Source organism: Schistocerca serialis, chromosome 5 (assembly GCF_023864345.2).
Source record: "Schistocerca serialis cubense isolate TAMUIC-IGC-003099 chromosome 5, iqSchSeri2.2, whole genome shotgun sequence".
Classification (NCBI taxonomy): domain Eukaryota; kingdom Metazoa; phylum Arthropoda; class Insecta; order Orthoptera; family Acrididae; genus Schistocerca; species Schistocerca serialis.
This window is the reverse complement of record NC_064642.1, coordinates 558,029,315-558,041,293: the sequence shown is the minus strand read 5'-3', so window position 1 is coordinate 558,041,293 and position 11,979 is coordinate 558,029,315. Positions and strand designations below refer to the sequence as shown.

The following is an 11,979-nucleotide window of genomic DNA, read 5'->3' as shown; positions in this document are numbered from 1 at the left end:
CTGCAGTTTACTATAATGTATTCACCTACTTTGACAAGCTCCTTACAAATGATCAGTTAAGTGAGTATTATATTCAAATGGTCTGGGCTAATGACCTTGCTGTTTGCTCTCTCCCCAAATCAACAATCATATGTTCTATGTTTTTTATGTTATACTTTCTGACTTGTTCCCACCCACTAGAACCATCTCAGTTTTGAGTCTATGAAACGAAAATTGAATCTAATCTATTCCTGATTCTTTCATACATGTTAGATTAGATTAGATTCAGTCTTCCTTCCATAAATCCAAAAATGGGATCATTCTCGCGGGTATAGAACATGTCAGAAAATATAACATAAAAAACATAAAACTTTATTTGAATATAATACCTGCTATCCGGATAATTTGTCAGGAGATTCTCCAAATACGTGAATACATACAGTAAACTGGAACTGCTAACACTTACAGAATTAATACACTGTCAGAATGAAACATTGTTATGCGCTTTTAGTAAACTTATCATACACAAAATACCTAATCTTGACTGTTGTGACCAAGTGTTGTCAAAAATGAAATCTAACAGACATTTCTACTTAAGCTTATCTAACTGTGCCTATTAAGACATTCATCTGTAGAATAGAATAAGTTGTCCATCAAAACGTCTTTCAAACTCGGTTTAAACCGGGCTTTATCTGAAACCAAGTTTTTAAGGATTAACCACTAGCAGTACGAACCTCCCTCCCAGTATGCCTACCTGATTATTTCTAGTTGCCCTGGGCCTGTATTTTGCATATCGATAGTAAACTGTCAGTCGCTTTTATATCAATGTTTCCAAGAGGAAGTTACCACCACCGACTCGTTATCAGTACAGACGTTTGGGATGTGCATGTGGTTATTTTATTTTGTAAATGAAAACACACACACTCCGAAAAATCTGACCATTTTCCCACCTTTTACATTGCATTACCAAAATCTGCACTTCTTCAGGTGAAACATTGGCCTCTTCCTAAGGACTACACAAGTGTATAGCTGACTGGTACATTTATAACAAGAAAGGTTTTCTGTCACTCTTATACTCATAGCAAAGGCCTTCTCTATCACGTAGTAATGCTGCCGAACAATTTGTCATTAATTATGCGTCCCTGAAAGCTCTCTATGGCGTTTTGTTTGTGCCCTAAACAGCAGTTCCGATTACGTTGTCATCAGTTATGAGAATCGTATTGCATGCAAGTATTTAAATTAACATTTATGGCGTATGGAATTAGTAAAATATATCTATAATAGCGAAACAGTAGAAATATTCTACTATGTGAATCTGTTTTGCGCCGAGTTATTGGTGCCTATTGCCATTGGAAAGAATTATAAGTGAACTTGCTCGCTCTTCGAAGTGCGACTGTTCAGTAAGATCACGACAATACGATTTTACTTGTCGCATTAGCTGTGGCAGTAGTATGTGGAGTCGACTGTTAGCAGTGGGTCTTTGGCGTGTGGGTGAAGATGTAGGTTGTAAACAAATCGATATTCAAATACGACGTAAAGCAGTGTAGTGTTATTAAAATGGAGTTTATTTAAGTTTGAGAGTGCTTTACCTGCCCACGAGGAGAGTATCAGTTCTGGTAATATAAGTAAATGTACGTAAATGTATATATTGTCCTGGAAAAGTATTTGTCGGCGTTTGTTAGCGTGATCTGTGTAGAGTGGGAGGCTCAATTCATGTTTTTGAAAATAGTACCATTTATTAATCATATATGTTCATTAAAAGTTGTTTCAACTCTTGCAGGAGTATCAAAATGCCCACGTACAGAGTTCAGAACCTTTATAACATATGTCTGAATAGCATTGTGTGTAATGTCAACTTTTGGTTGAAACTGAAGAAGGACCATGACAAAAATGGGAAGAAATACAGCCCATTTAGCGTCTTGCGTAAGTACTGAAAAATTGTCCATTAAGACTCGTTATACGTTGTAGCGTAAAGATGCGACAAAATTGTTTATTAATACTCGTTGTACGTTGTAGCGGAAATATGCACGGTGAACACATAGTGTCCGCTGTAAATGGTTTAAACTCCTGGTAACAATAGAAATGTTTCACACTTCAGCGATTCTACTTGTAGTAAACTAAATGACAGAAATTTATATCTTGAGTAAAATATGGTGCCGAATGAGTAGGTAGACACAATGTAAAACTTGCCAATTCTATAATTTACTCATGCAATTTGTTAAACAATGAAGTTTTTCTCAGAGGCTGTGTTCTTCTATTCAGGAAAAGTAGCTGACCTATTTTATAGAATATGTCATGAAAAAGACGCCATGTAATGACATTTTAATGATTGTTGGATGATTAAAAGCAGGAAATTTTTTTATTCTGAACTATTGTTCAAATTTTATAAATCCACACATGTAGAACTACTTTAATCCAGCAGTATGCATGTTAAGAGTTTTTATTGACTCTAACGAATTTTTAAATCAGTATGTTGTCTTTGAAAGAGTAGCCTTGATTAGGATGAATGCAGTATGGGGAGCTCTGTGTACAATAAAGGGAAAAAGAAACAAATTATTATTATTATGCAGACTTGTGTAATTTGGTGAGGTTATCCTTCTGTTATTTTGTATATTTTGCAATAAACTCCATAATAAGAGTATCGCTCAAGAGATTGTTCTTATATCAGAATTTAAAGCTAAAGTCACGTATTGGAGCTCACACCCCTGAAATCCCGGTTGTGGCGACAGACTGATCTGTAGTGCGGCTCAAAGTTTAATTAGGTTGGAATGTCACAGTTAGGTACGTAGTTGGCAAAGCCAGCAAATGTGAAAGCAGAAGATCGGACTGTGGTAAAAAAATTGAGTAGTAGTTAAGCCTAAAGTTTGTGTGTGCCAGAGTGCAACAAGTTGTTGTGGACAACTGCATTACTGCCCTAACAAGTGATACAATATTGTCTTTATATTGGACACAAAAATCTGAAGCAAAAGCAATGTCTAAATCTCTCAAAACACTTGGTACTCTGTTATCAGATAAGCATTACATTCCATCATGATAAAATACAACCACGTACGGAGTATTACATGGTTTCAATTTTGATTTTATTTAAGTTTCGGTTTCGGGAGGCGAAAACTACCTCCTCCCTCTCTCCCTGACATTCCCCTCCATCCCAAAATGTCATTGGCAGTACTGAAATTTTGTCTCATGCAGGTAAGTATTAACAAGTAAAATGAATGTTAATAATACCCCTGTTAGTTACAGAGAGTGTAGGCTGGTAAGACATAAATCTGTGGAGTTTGAGGACCTCATTATTGATATTTTCTTTAAATGGTTTACATAGTCCTAATATTGCTAACTGCCCAACTAAGCACGTGCCAATAAACAATTGTCTTTATGCTAGGATTGCAGAAGCTTCAGATTCCGCCTGCCTTTGACCCATAGCATCATCAGTACGGCAGAAATGGCTACTTCAACATGCACCAAATGACGACAGTTATAGTACACACACACACACACACACACACACACACACACACACACACACACATGTACAAAAATAAAACTGTCACAATAACATCTACACCAAAAAAAAGATGAAACTAAACAGGATATCCATGGAAAATTGGGCATGAACAAGCTAAACATACAACAAGAAAAAAACAAATAACATACAAAAATTTAAATTACAACATTCCACTACACTAATTAAACCACAGGAACCAGACATTTCCCCTGAGCTATATAGCTCAACCATAGCTATCGACACCAAAAAAATCAGCATCTACATCTCGGAAAAGTGGAACCAACATCTCAAAAACCGAAATATCCCATAATCATTACATCGGTTAAAACAATACCAACCTACCATAAATAAAAAACACCCAAAACATCACAATTGGTAGAAAATAAAATTAAAACAAAAGTTACTTGCCAACAAATGCATCCGGCAAGGCAATACAACCTAGGTTACACACACACACACTGACAACGCCACATATTCATGTCCTTGGTCCGGGTCATTGGAACTCTCGTCAACTGCATGTTGTTGCCACAAATGTGACAACATATTCACCAATAAGACTGTGCCAGACATCATATCGTCACCCATCTCAGATTGTAATGATACACTTGGGAAATTCACTGTTCTAACCATACCTAACAAAAAATCAGTAAAAGTAGCCTAATTAGACTTCTTTCCGCACAACAAACACCAAACTAATCAAACCTAACAAAAATACTTAACACATAAACAAAAAACCTTAGTAACTCACTGAAAACACTTCCACAACCCAAGCTAGCGCAAAAAGTATCTAAACTCAAAACAAAGTTAGCGCGATGACAGCCAAAACTCAAATAAACCCAATACCACATGTTAAACTCAGTACGTCCACATCCACTGCCACAAGGTAGATACAACAATATAACATCTACAAACGCAACCAACTCATAAACTCCGGGCCTTAGTTATGTCGCACACCACACCATTATTACGTCACAGGTTAAAGCAGACTGGTGGAATTGCATGCTTCCGTTGACTGATCTGATTTTATTATTAAATCTAAACCAAATGTATTGTAGCACCAGTATATGTAGTTCATTGATTTCAGATTCCCCTGTGCAGTTGTTCATTAATGAAAATTATCCATCTGCCAGATCTTGCAGTATATTGATCTTTAAAAAGGGTACTAGAAATCATTCAGAGGCAATAAGAAGCTTGGGTCTGAAAAAGTTATTTTAGCTGTATCAAAACAAAATTTCACTTGAGAAAGCTATAGACCTACAAAGAGATGGGATGGATACCGAGTCCATACCTTCACGAGGCGAAAACATCTCCCCCCATCCACACGACAGTCTCAATCCCCCCCCTCCAAAATGTCATTGGCAGTGCTGAAATTTGCCTCTTGCAAGTAAGCATTACCAAGAAATTTGGTTTTTTGTAGTTTTATGAGAAAGTAATATGGCAGTCTAATTACCGGTTACATAAACAAGGTCCAATCTTACTTCAACAGTTGACATATTGACTGCTAAAAACTAGTAATTGTAGAAATTGAAACATTATTTTAAGTAAATGAATTAGCTGACACAGTATCACAGTGAATCACATAAAATATAAGAATCTCCACAAAAATAGTTGAATATGAATATTTCTTTAAAATGCATTATTTTAAACTTGGTGACTAGGAATTCAAACTGATAAGCTGTCAAAGCTGCATTAACCTGCTCTGGGTGCTGTACAGATATGTTAGGAAATTGGAACAGTGTTCATGAATCAGCATATCATATTAAAAATACAGTCAGTTGGAATGTTGAAGTGTCCATCCCACATTCTCCAGCGCAACTGGTGACGCCTTTTGTTCCCTGTTACTGATGAGTGTTCTAAAGACAAATGAAGGTAGTGGACAGCATAGCAAGGAGACAAAGAACCACACAAGTGACATCAATCTCACCTGAGGTATTACACAACTTCTTGATGAACTGCACAGGTCATGGAAAACCTGCTACACTGGAAATAGATAAAAATAACTTGTAAGTTATTTCAAGTGGACTGTTGTTAGTTACCACATTGTATACTGAATTTTATGCAAACTTGATAACTGACATAGTGAGGATATCTTTTAGGTTTGTCAGACTTATTCAAAAACATAATGATATTAACTTATGGTGGCTCCTGACGTAACTTACAAACTGCATGTTTGAAGTTAGAAAAGTCCCTGATGACATGAAATCCACAGTTTTTGTCCCAGTTTATTATTGTCATAATATGTATAGTCACAGAACACTGTGTGAAAGAGCAACCAAGTACTTTGAGAATAATAATCTAATCTCTTTGTTCAATGGCTGAAAGACTATCAGTTATTGAAGCTGTGAAGTCTGTAGTTACGGATTTTCTCAGATGTTTCAAAAGCTGTTCATTTGCCCATGTTGTGCTCCTTGGTCTGAGTAAAGAATTTGACACACTATCACATGGTAGCCTAATACCTAAATTTGAAAAACATGACGTCAAGGAGGACAAACTGTCATTAATCAAATGGTATTTTAGACAGGAAATGAGTTGTCACAGTAAATAATTGTAGATCGAATTCTGTACCAGTTACTATGGTGGTAATGTATACTGATGGTACAACCCTAGTAATAACTAAACCCAATATATGAAAAGTGAAAAGGGAAACAGTGACAAGTCTGCACTATGGTGACATAAAAATAAAAGCAAAACTGAATCTAAATACTTTTTTCACCTAAACTGTCTCTATAAATACTAATTTTTTGTATAAACTGACTAAAAAAGTAAATGAGTGTGAATCTCTCAGACTACTAGGAGTCAATTTGGACCCATAACTGAAATGGAATGCACACCCAGAGCAATTACGCATAAACAATCACAAATGATTTTCTTATTGTGCAAATTAAAAGCCTTTGTTAGTGAAGAACAGCTTCTGTCTGAATATTGTGCTTTCTTACAATCACACTTCACAAACATAAATATCATATGGGACAACTATTATGGTGGGAAAACGTTTATGTCGCAAAAGCAAAAGAGCAGTGATAAAAATAACAAGCATTACAGACTGAAATTCATTCCAACCAGAACCAAAAATACTAACTGCACCTTCCCTATGTATTAAAGCTTGCCATGCCTCAGTGAAAAGCAGCCAGGCACTTTTAACAGACAGAAGTGCCACCCACTTTTGTGGAACAAGAAACAGGAGTAATATAGATTTAGAATAAACTAGATTATGTAAGTACCAATATAGTAGTAAATAGACTGGCATGAAGTTGTACAACAAACTACCTCTGATAGAAATCAACAACATAGTTATTTTGAGAGTTGTCTACTGAACCTATTAACAGTTATGTTTATGAGGTAGAAGGAAACTATACTGGTATTCAAAATATAAATCATTATTTTTAATGTAAAATCTAAATGTAATATGTAATTTTTAATGCAAAATCTTATTATTGTACGATTATCAGAAGCTGTATCATGCACATGATGAATAAATATGAAATACAGCTTGTGATGCAATACTTGGATGTGGTAATAATCTTAAACCATTTTTTGATGCCTCTCTCTACCATTGGTAATAAACACCCTTCTGGAGATGCTATAGCTTTCTGCACTGGCAGTGGCTTTTACCTTGTGAAGGCTTATTATTCTACTTTGCGGAATAATGCTCTCGGATAGCTATGTGGTCCAGAAATGCTTGCGTATTTTTCTAATTTATTTCACATATTATTGTTAGTGAAGTTCCTCCTTGGCTACAAAACTCAGAGTACAGTTCGCCACAGCTCTGCAGCATTTGAAGAGCAAGACATAGGGATTTGACAGTCTGCTTTAGTTTTATGTAGCCTGTGTATGACCCATACAAAATTATGTACACATGTCGGTGTGTATTGTAATCAATTTAGGCCTATGTCAAAATATTTCTTTATTGTCATATGATTAGGCCACAAACAACTTGATTCACAATCACTGTGTTAAAACCATGTGAACTACTGTTTTCCATCAAAACCCAACTCCTGAAGCATACAAAGTGTACTTCATCCTGCATTCTTTTGCAGAATACATCACTCACTGTCTCACTTTGATTGAAGTTTTATAAATCTTCAGGAAACAATGTCACTTGATATCAATATGAGGGATTGCTACTCGGAAGTGGTTTTTTTAAATGTTGGTATTGTCTGCCAAACAAAGCTTTAAAACTTGTCTTGGCTTTGACCAAAATTCATATTTGATTTAGATTTGCAAGATTTGAGACAGAATGCATTCTTTAAGGGGCTCCGGAAAGGCTCAAAATCATGAAAAGTTCAATTTTTACTTTTTTGCGTTTTCTGTATCTGCAGACTATTACCTTTTAATAGATATATAATTTATTCAATTCCGAAGACTACAACTATTTTTAAATTTTTTTTGAAATGTGTTCTACATGGGCGTGACCCACTGTGGCACTGTTAAACTGCTGTCAAATGGTGTTGTTATTAACGTCCGTGTTCATCAGGTACTTTTTAGTGATGTGAGATAAAGTATGTGTTGTGGCTAACCTGTGATGGTTCAATATATATCGCTGGTGTGACTGTCGATTGTTTCATGTTTATTTACTCTGTCGTTATCTCAAAAATATTCGTAATTAATTCTGTTTCTTGAGTCTCTGTTTTGTTGAAGTATAATAATGAGTAAAAGTAAAGTTATTAGAAATCCTCTGAAGGCTTTTAAGAAAAGGAGAAATGTTGGAAAGCCAAATGTATGTGTTATTACTGTAAACAATAAAGACGATAACCAAGTGAGTGAACCTAACCTCTCAAGCACACCTGCCCATAGCAGTCAAAGTGGGAAAGAAAATACTTCACAGAAGAAGCTTGGTTCAATGAGTGAAAACTATGAATCTTCTATGGGCGAATCGGATGTGAATGAAATATTTGATATGTCGGTTCTCAAAGGAATTTTTTCAAACTGTGTAAGATGTACTCATTGTAGTGAAGTTGGTCTGGAACTCTCCATAATAAAGCACGTAGGACTTGCTAGTGAAATACAACTGAAATGTGATAAGTGTTCATACATGACCACCTTTTGGAACAGTGTTGCAGTAACTGCAACTGAAGAAAATGGTAGCAAAATCTACGAACACAACAACGAGCGATGCTTGCTTTAGACAAGGAACGCCTTCGGGCTGCAGACAGGGCTGTAAAGAGTCTAGAAATACAAGCAAGAGTAAACAGGAGGAGGAACAAGAGGTAGCTGGAGGAGGAGTTTGCAGAGGATGAAGATACTCCATCCTATGGACCTGGAATGCACTAAAAAGTTAATCCAATCTTTGTCGCTCGATTCCCAAAACTTTTATTTTCTCATACTAATTACATGTTTTGTAAGGATCTTCCAAACATATTTGTTTCAAACTTTCAGTAAATGTTACACAGTACCTTCTGCATAATTTAACACAGCCTTTTTCCAAAAAACTGTATATTTTTGAATATATAAATAAAAAATTGCAAAAAAATGTTGTGAATTTTCATTACAATTGAAAAAAAATCATCTTTAATAACTGAACTAAAATTTTGTAAAATCCCTGTGTAAAGTTGTAGCCCATATTCCAATAAATAATCTCGTATAGGGCATTCCGGAGCCCCTTAAGTAGGTTTCAATTCATTGTCATGCATAACATTTTACATAAAATGCATTTATTTCCCAAACTGTACAACATAGTCTTCTCCATGTAGAGCCTCTTCGCCATTTATGCATTGCTTCAAATTCTGGTGAGAGCCACTGCTGCTTCACTCTAATGTTCCGCGACTTAAAGTGTAGGTGTGGGTTATACTGATTTATTTCCTCAAATCACCTTCCACTTCTTTACGAGGTGACTTACTTGGAATTTTGCAGCCCCTCTTCTTTACAGGATAGTTGACTGCTGGAAAATCTCTCGTCTTCTTCTCCGTTGAATAGCGCTAGGCGCAGCAACTTTTAAGCCTCTTTCTACGTATAAAATGAGTAGACATACAAGCTTTCCTTCTTGTCAGTTATTTTGACTTTCATGCGGAACATAATTCACACTTTCTACATACATATGCAACTTTGTATAAGTATCTCCTACCGTTGAACATTAGAAGCAAAATGAGATACAGTTAAAGGAAAGTTGGCTTGACTACCATGACTTTCTTAAAATGAATCAGAAAATACGTCTTGGCTCTACCAAGGCTGAGTCAAGATTCTACAAGAGTACTTTTCAACTGTTTTTGTTTTGAATAACAGTAGTCAATGACACAATAAGCACAAAGCGGCATAAAAACTCCATGGTTCTTTGTTACATACACATTAAAACCTCTGTGGATTGCCTGACAGGTACTTGTTGATGCCGTACGACCGCCGCGTCTACTTCCTTCCTGTGGCTGATTTTAAAGCTGCACACACAAACATGTGACATGTGGTAGGTAGAATTTTCCCATCCCACACTCGTATCTAGAATATTGTGTGTTCGAGATGGTAGAAAGCTGAGTGGTTCTAGAATTTGCACAGAAATTCTCGAATCACTACACCATCTCTAATCTCCATCCTGCCCCCTCCCCCCTCCTTTTAAGTATACACAACATTGAACAGAATTCATTATATAGTTTGGTAAGAGATAAAATATAGCTTTAAATGAGGACTTTCCTCTTATTTTACTTAAGAGATGAACATGGGCAGTTTTAGGACAAAATTTGAGTTTTGTTGTGTAGTGTCCAGCTCAGCCAGCCACACTCTTTTGCTGCAGTGACTTGTCAATTGCCACTGGACTTACTTCATCACTTATAGTATGTTTCAGAAATCACCAAATGTCAATGGAATCTGTGGGGAGAGGAAGAGGACATTTAAAATATTGTAATGATTTTAAGCACACATAGGTCAAAAGATTTTAATAAGGGTACTACAGACTGTAGTATACGTGAGGCCTCCCGAAAAAACACTTCTGTCAGCAACAAAAAATCTCTAGTCGTAATATTGTCTGATGAGTTATGGCTTCTCTTTGGTTTAACACCATGAGCCACTTTTTGGCAAAGCGGAACCCCTACGACTACATACAGTTTAGATAAATGGCAGGCAATATATCGTCTTTAAATTTTGGCCTTTTATCGTCTTGTCTCCTGTTACAAAAGGTACGTAATGTCAGTTAATGTGATGACTGCAACTGTTAACTAGAATGAAACAAATATATAATTGTGTGGTAATTTTTTTCCATGTATTCACTTGTTATAATGCTTAAAACATAAGCACTGTAGTAAAAAAAAATGTGAACTGTGAAGTGTGAGAAGTAATTAGAGTTATTTCAGTGCAAAACCTTTCAGCAGCAGACGTTCCCTATTAATTGGGTACTGTATATAGCCCAAACGTTATTGAGTGAAGGTGTTGTGCGGCAGAGAGTCCTTCTTCTCTCTTTTTTTTCACCAGCTCTGAACTTTCTGAAAAATTAGGCAACAGTTGACTGGAAAAGGGTATAAAACACAGTAGTAGACAAATGGAGAGCCTTGCAAGGTATTACGTAGAAAGACAAACTCCCAGTTAAAATCATTGGATAACACATGGGACGCTTGATCTAATTTTCGAAAGAAGAAACCAAAAATGCAGCAAATGAAGCAAGCAAAAAGGAATACCGATGTTTAAATGTGAGATTGACAGAACATGCAAACTGTCAGAACAGCAATGGTTAGATAAGAAATGCAGGGATGCAGAAGCATGCTTACCTGGGGGAATCATAGGTGCCACATACAGGAAGATTAAAAGAGACCTTTGGAGGACAGAGCTGCGGTATGAATACCAAGAGCTCAGATGGAAAAAACAGTACTAAGCAAAGAAGGGAGAACTGAAAGGTGTAAGGAATATATGGCGGGGCTCTACAAGGGAAATTTAATTTGTAGGCAGTATTATAGAAAGATGATGAGTTTGGAGATAGGACACTGCGAGAAGAATTTGACTGAACATTCAAAGCAACAATGCCCTTAGTGTAGATGACAATCCATTAGAATTATTGAGATATTTGGGAGAGCCAGCCGTGACAAAACTATTCCATCTGTTGTGCAGTATGTATGGGACAGGGCAAAATACCCTCACAATTGAAGAAGAATGTAATAATTCCAATTCCAAAGAAGGTATGTGCTGACAGTTGTGACTGCCATAGAACTATTTTAATAAATTATGTTCTCCAGCACTGATATGTGAGTTATTCAACACGCTTCCAGAGCACTGTATTGACAATGAATAATTCACCACCAGAAGTCATCCATTTTGTTTACCATGCTTCCAGAAGAGACATGACCTGTAACTTTCTGTGATGTAGTTATAAATAATTTGTGCTCAACAAAAATGTGTGTTGTTGAAAAAGAAAACAGAAACCAACCCTAGCAGAAATTTTGAGAGGGAATCAAAAGTTCAGTAAGAAGAAGTAAAAATTTTGAGGTTTGCTGGTATCATAAGTTTTTTAGAGACAGCAAAGGACTCGGAAAATTGGTTGCATGAAAAGGATAGTGCCTAGAAAAGAGATTATAAGATGAGCAACA

At 36.1% G+C, this 11,979-nt stretch overlaps 1 protein-coding gene across 3 annotated transcripts in view; it reads left to right on the top strand.

The window, feature by feature from the left end:
- The first annotated feature begins 1,472 nt into the window (after positions 1-1,472).
- Positions 1,473-11,979, top strand: part of LOC126481021 (uncharacterized) — a 30,583-nt gene continuing 20,076 nt past the window's right edge. For 2 of the 3 annotated variants that reach the window (XM_050104482.1, XM_050104480.1), the window contains exons 1-2: positions 1,473-1,610; positions 1,760-1,902. In XM_050104482.1, coding sequence (XP_049960439.1) covers positions 1,609-1,610; positions 1,760-1,902 — 145 coding nt within the window. In that variant the 5' untranslated portion in view covers positions 1,473-1,608. The remainder of the gene's footprint in view (positions 1,611-1,759; positions 1,903-11,979) is intronic. The other variant, XM_050104481.1, reaches the window with a different exon arrangement.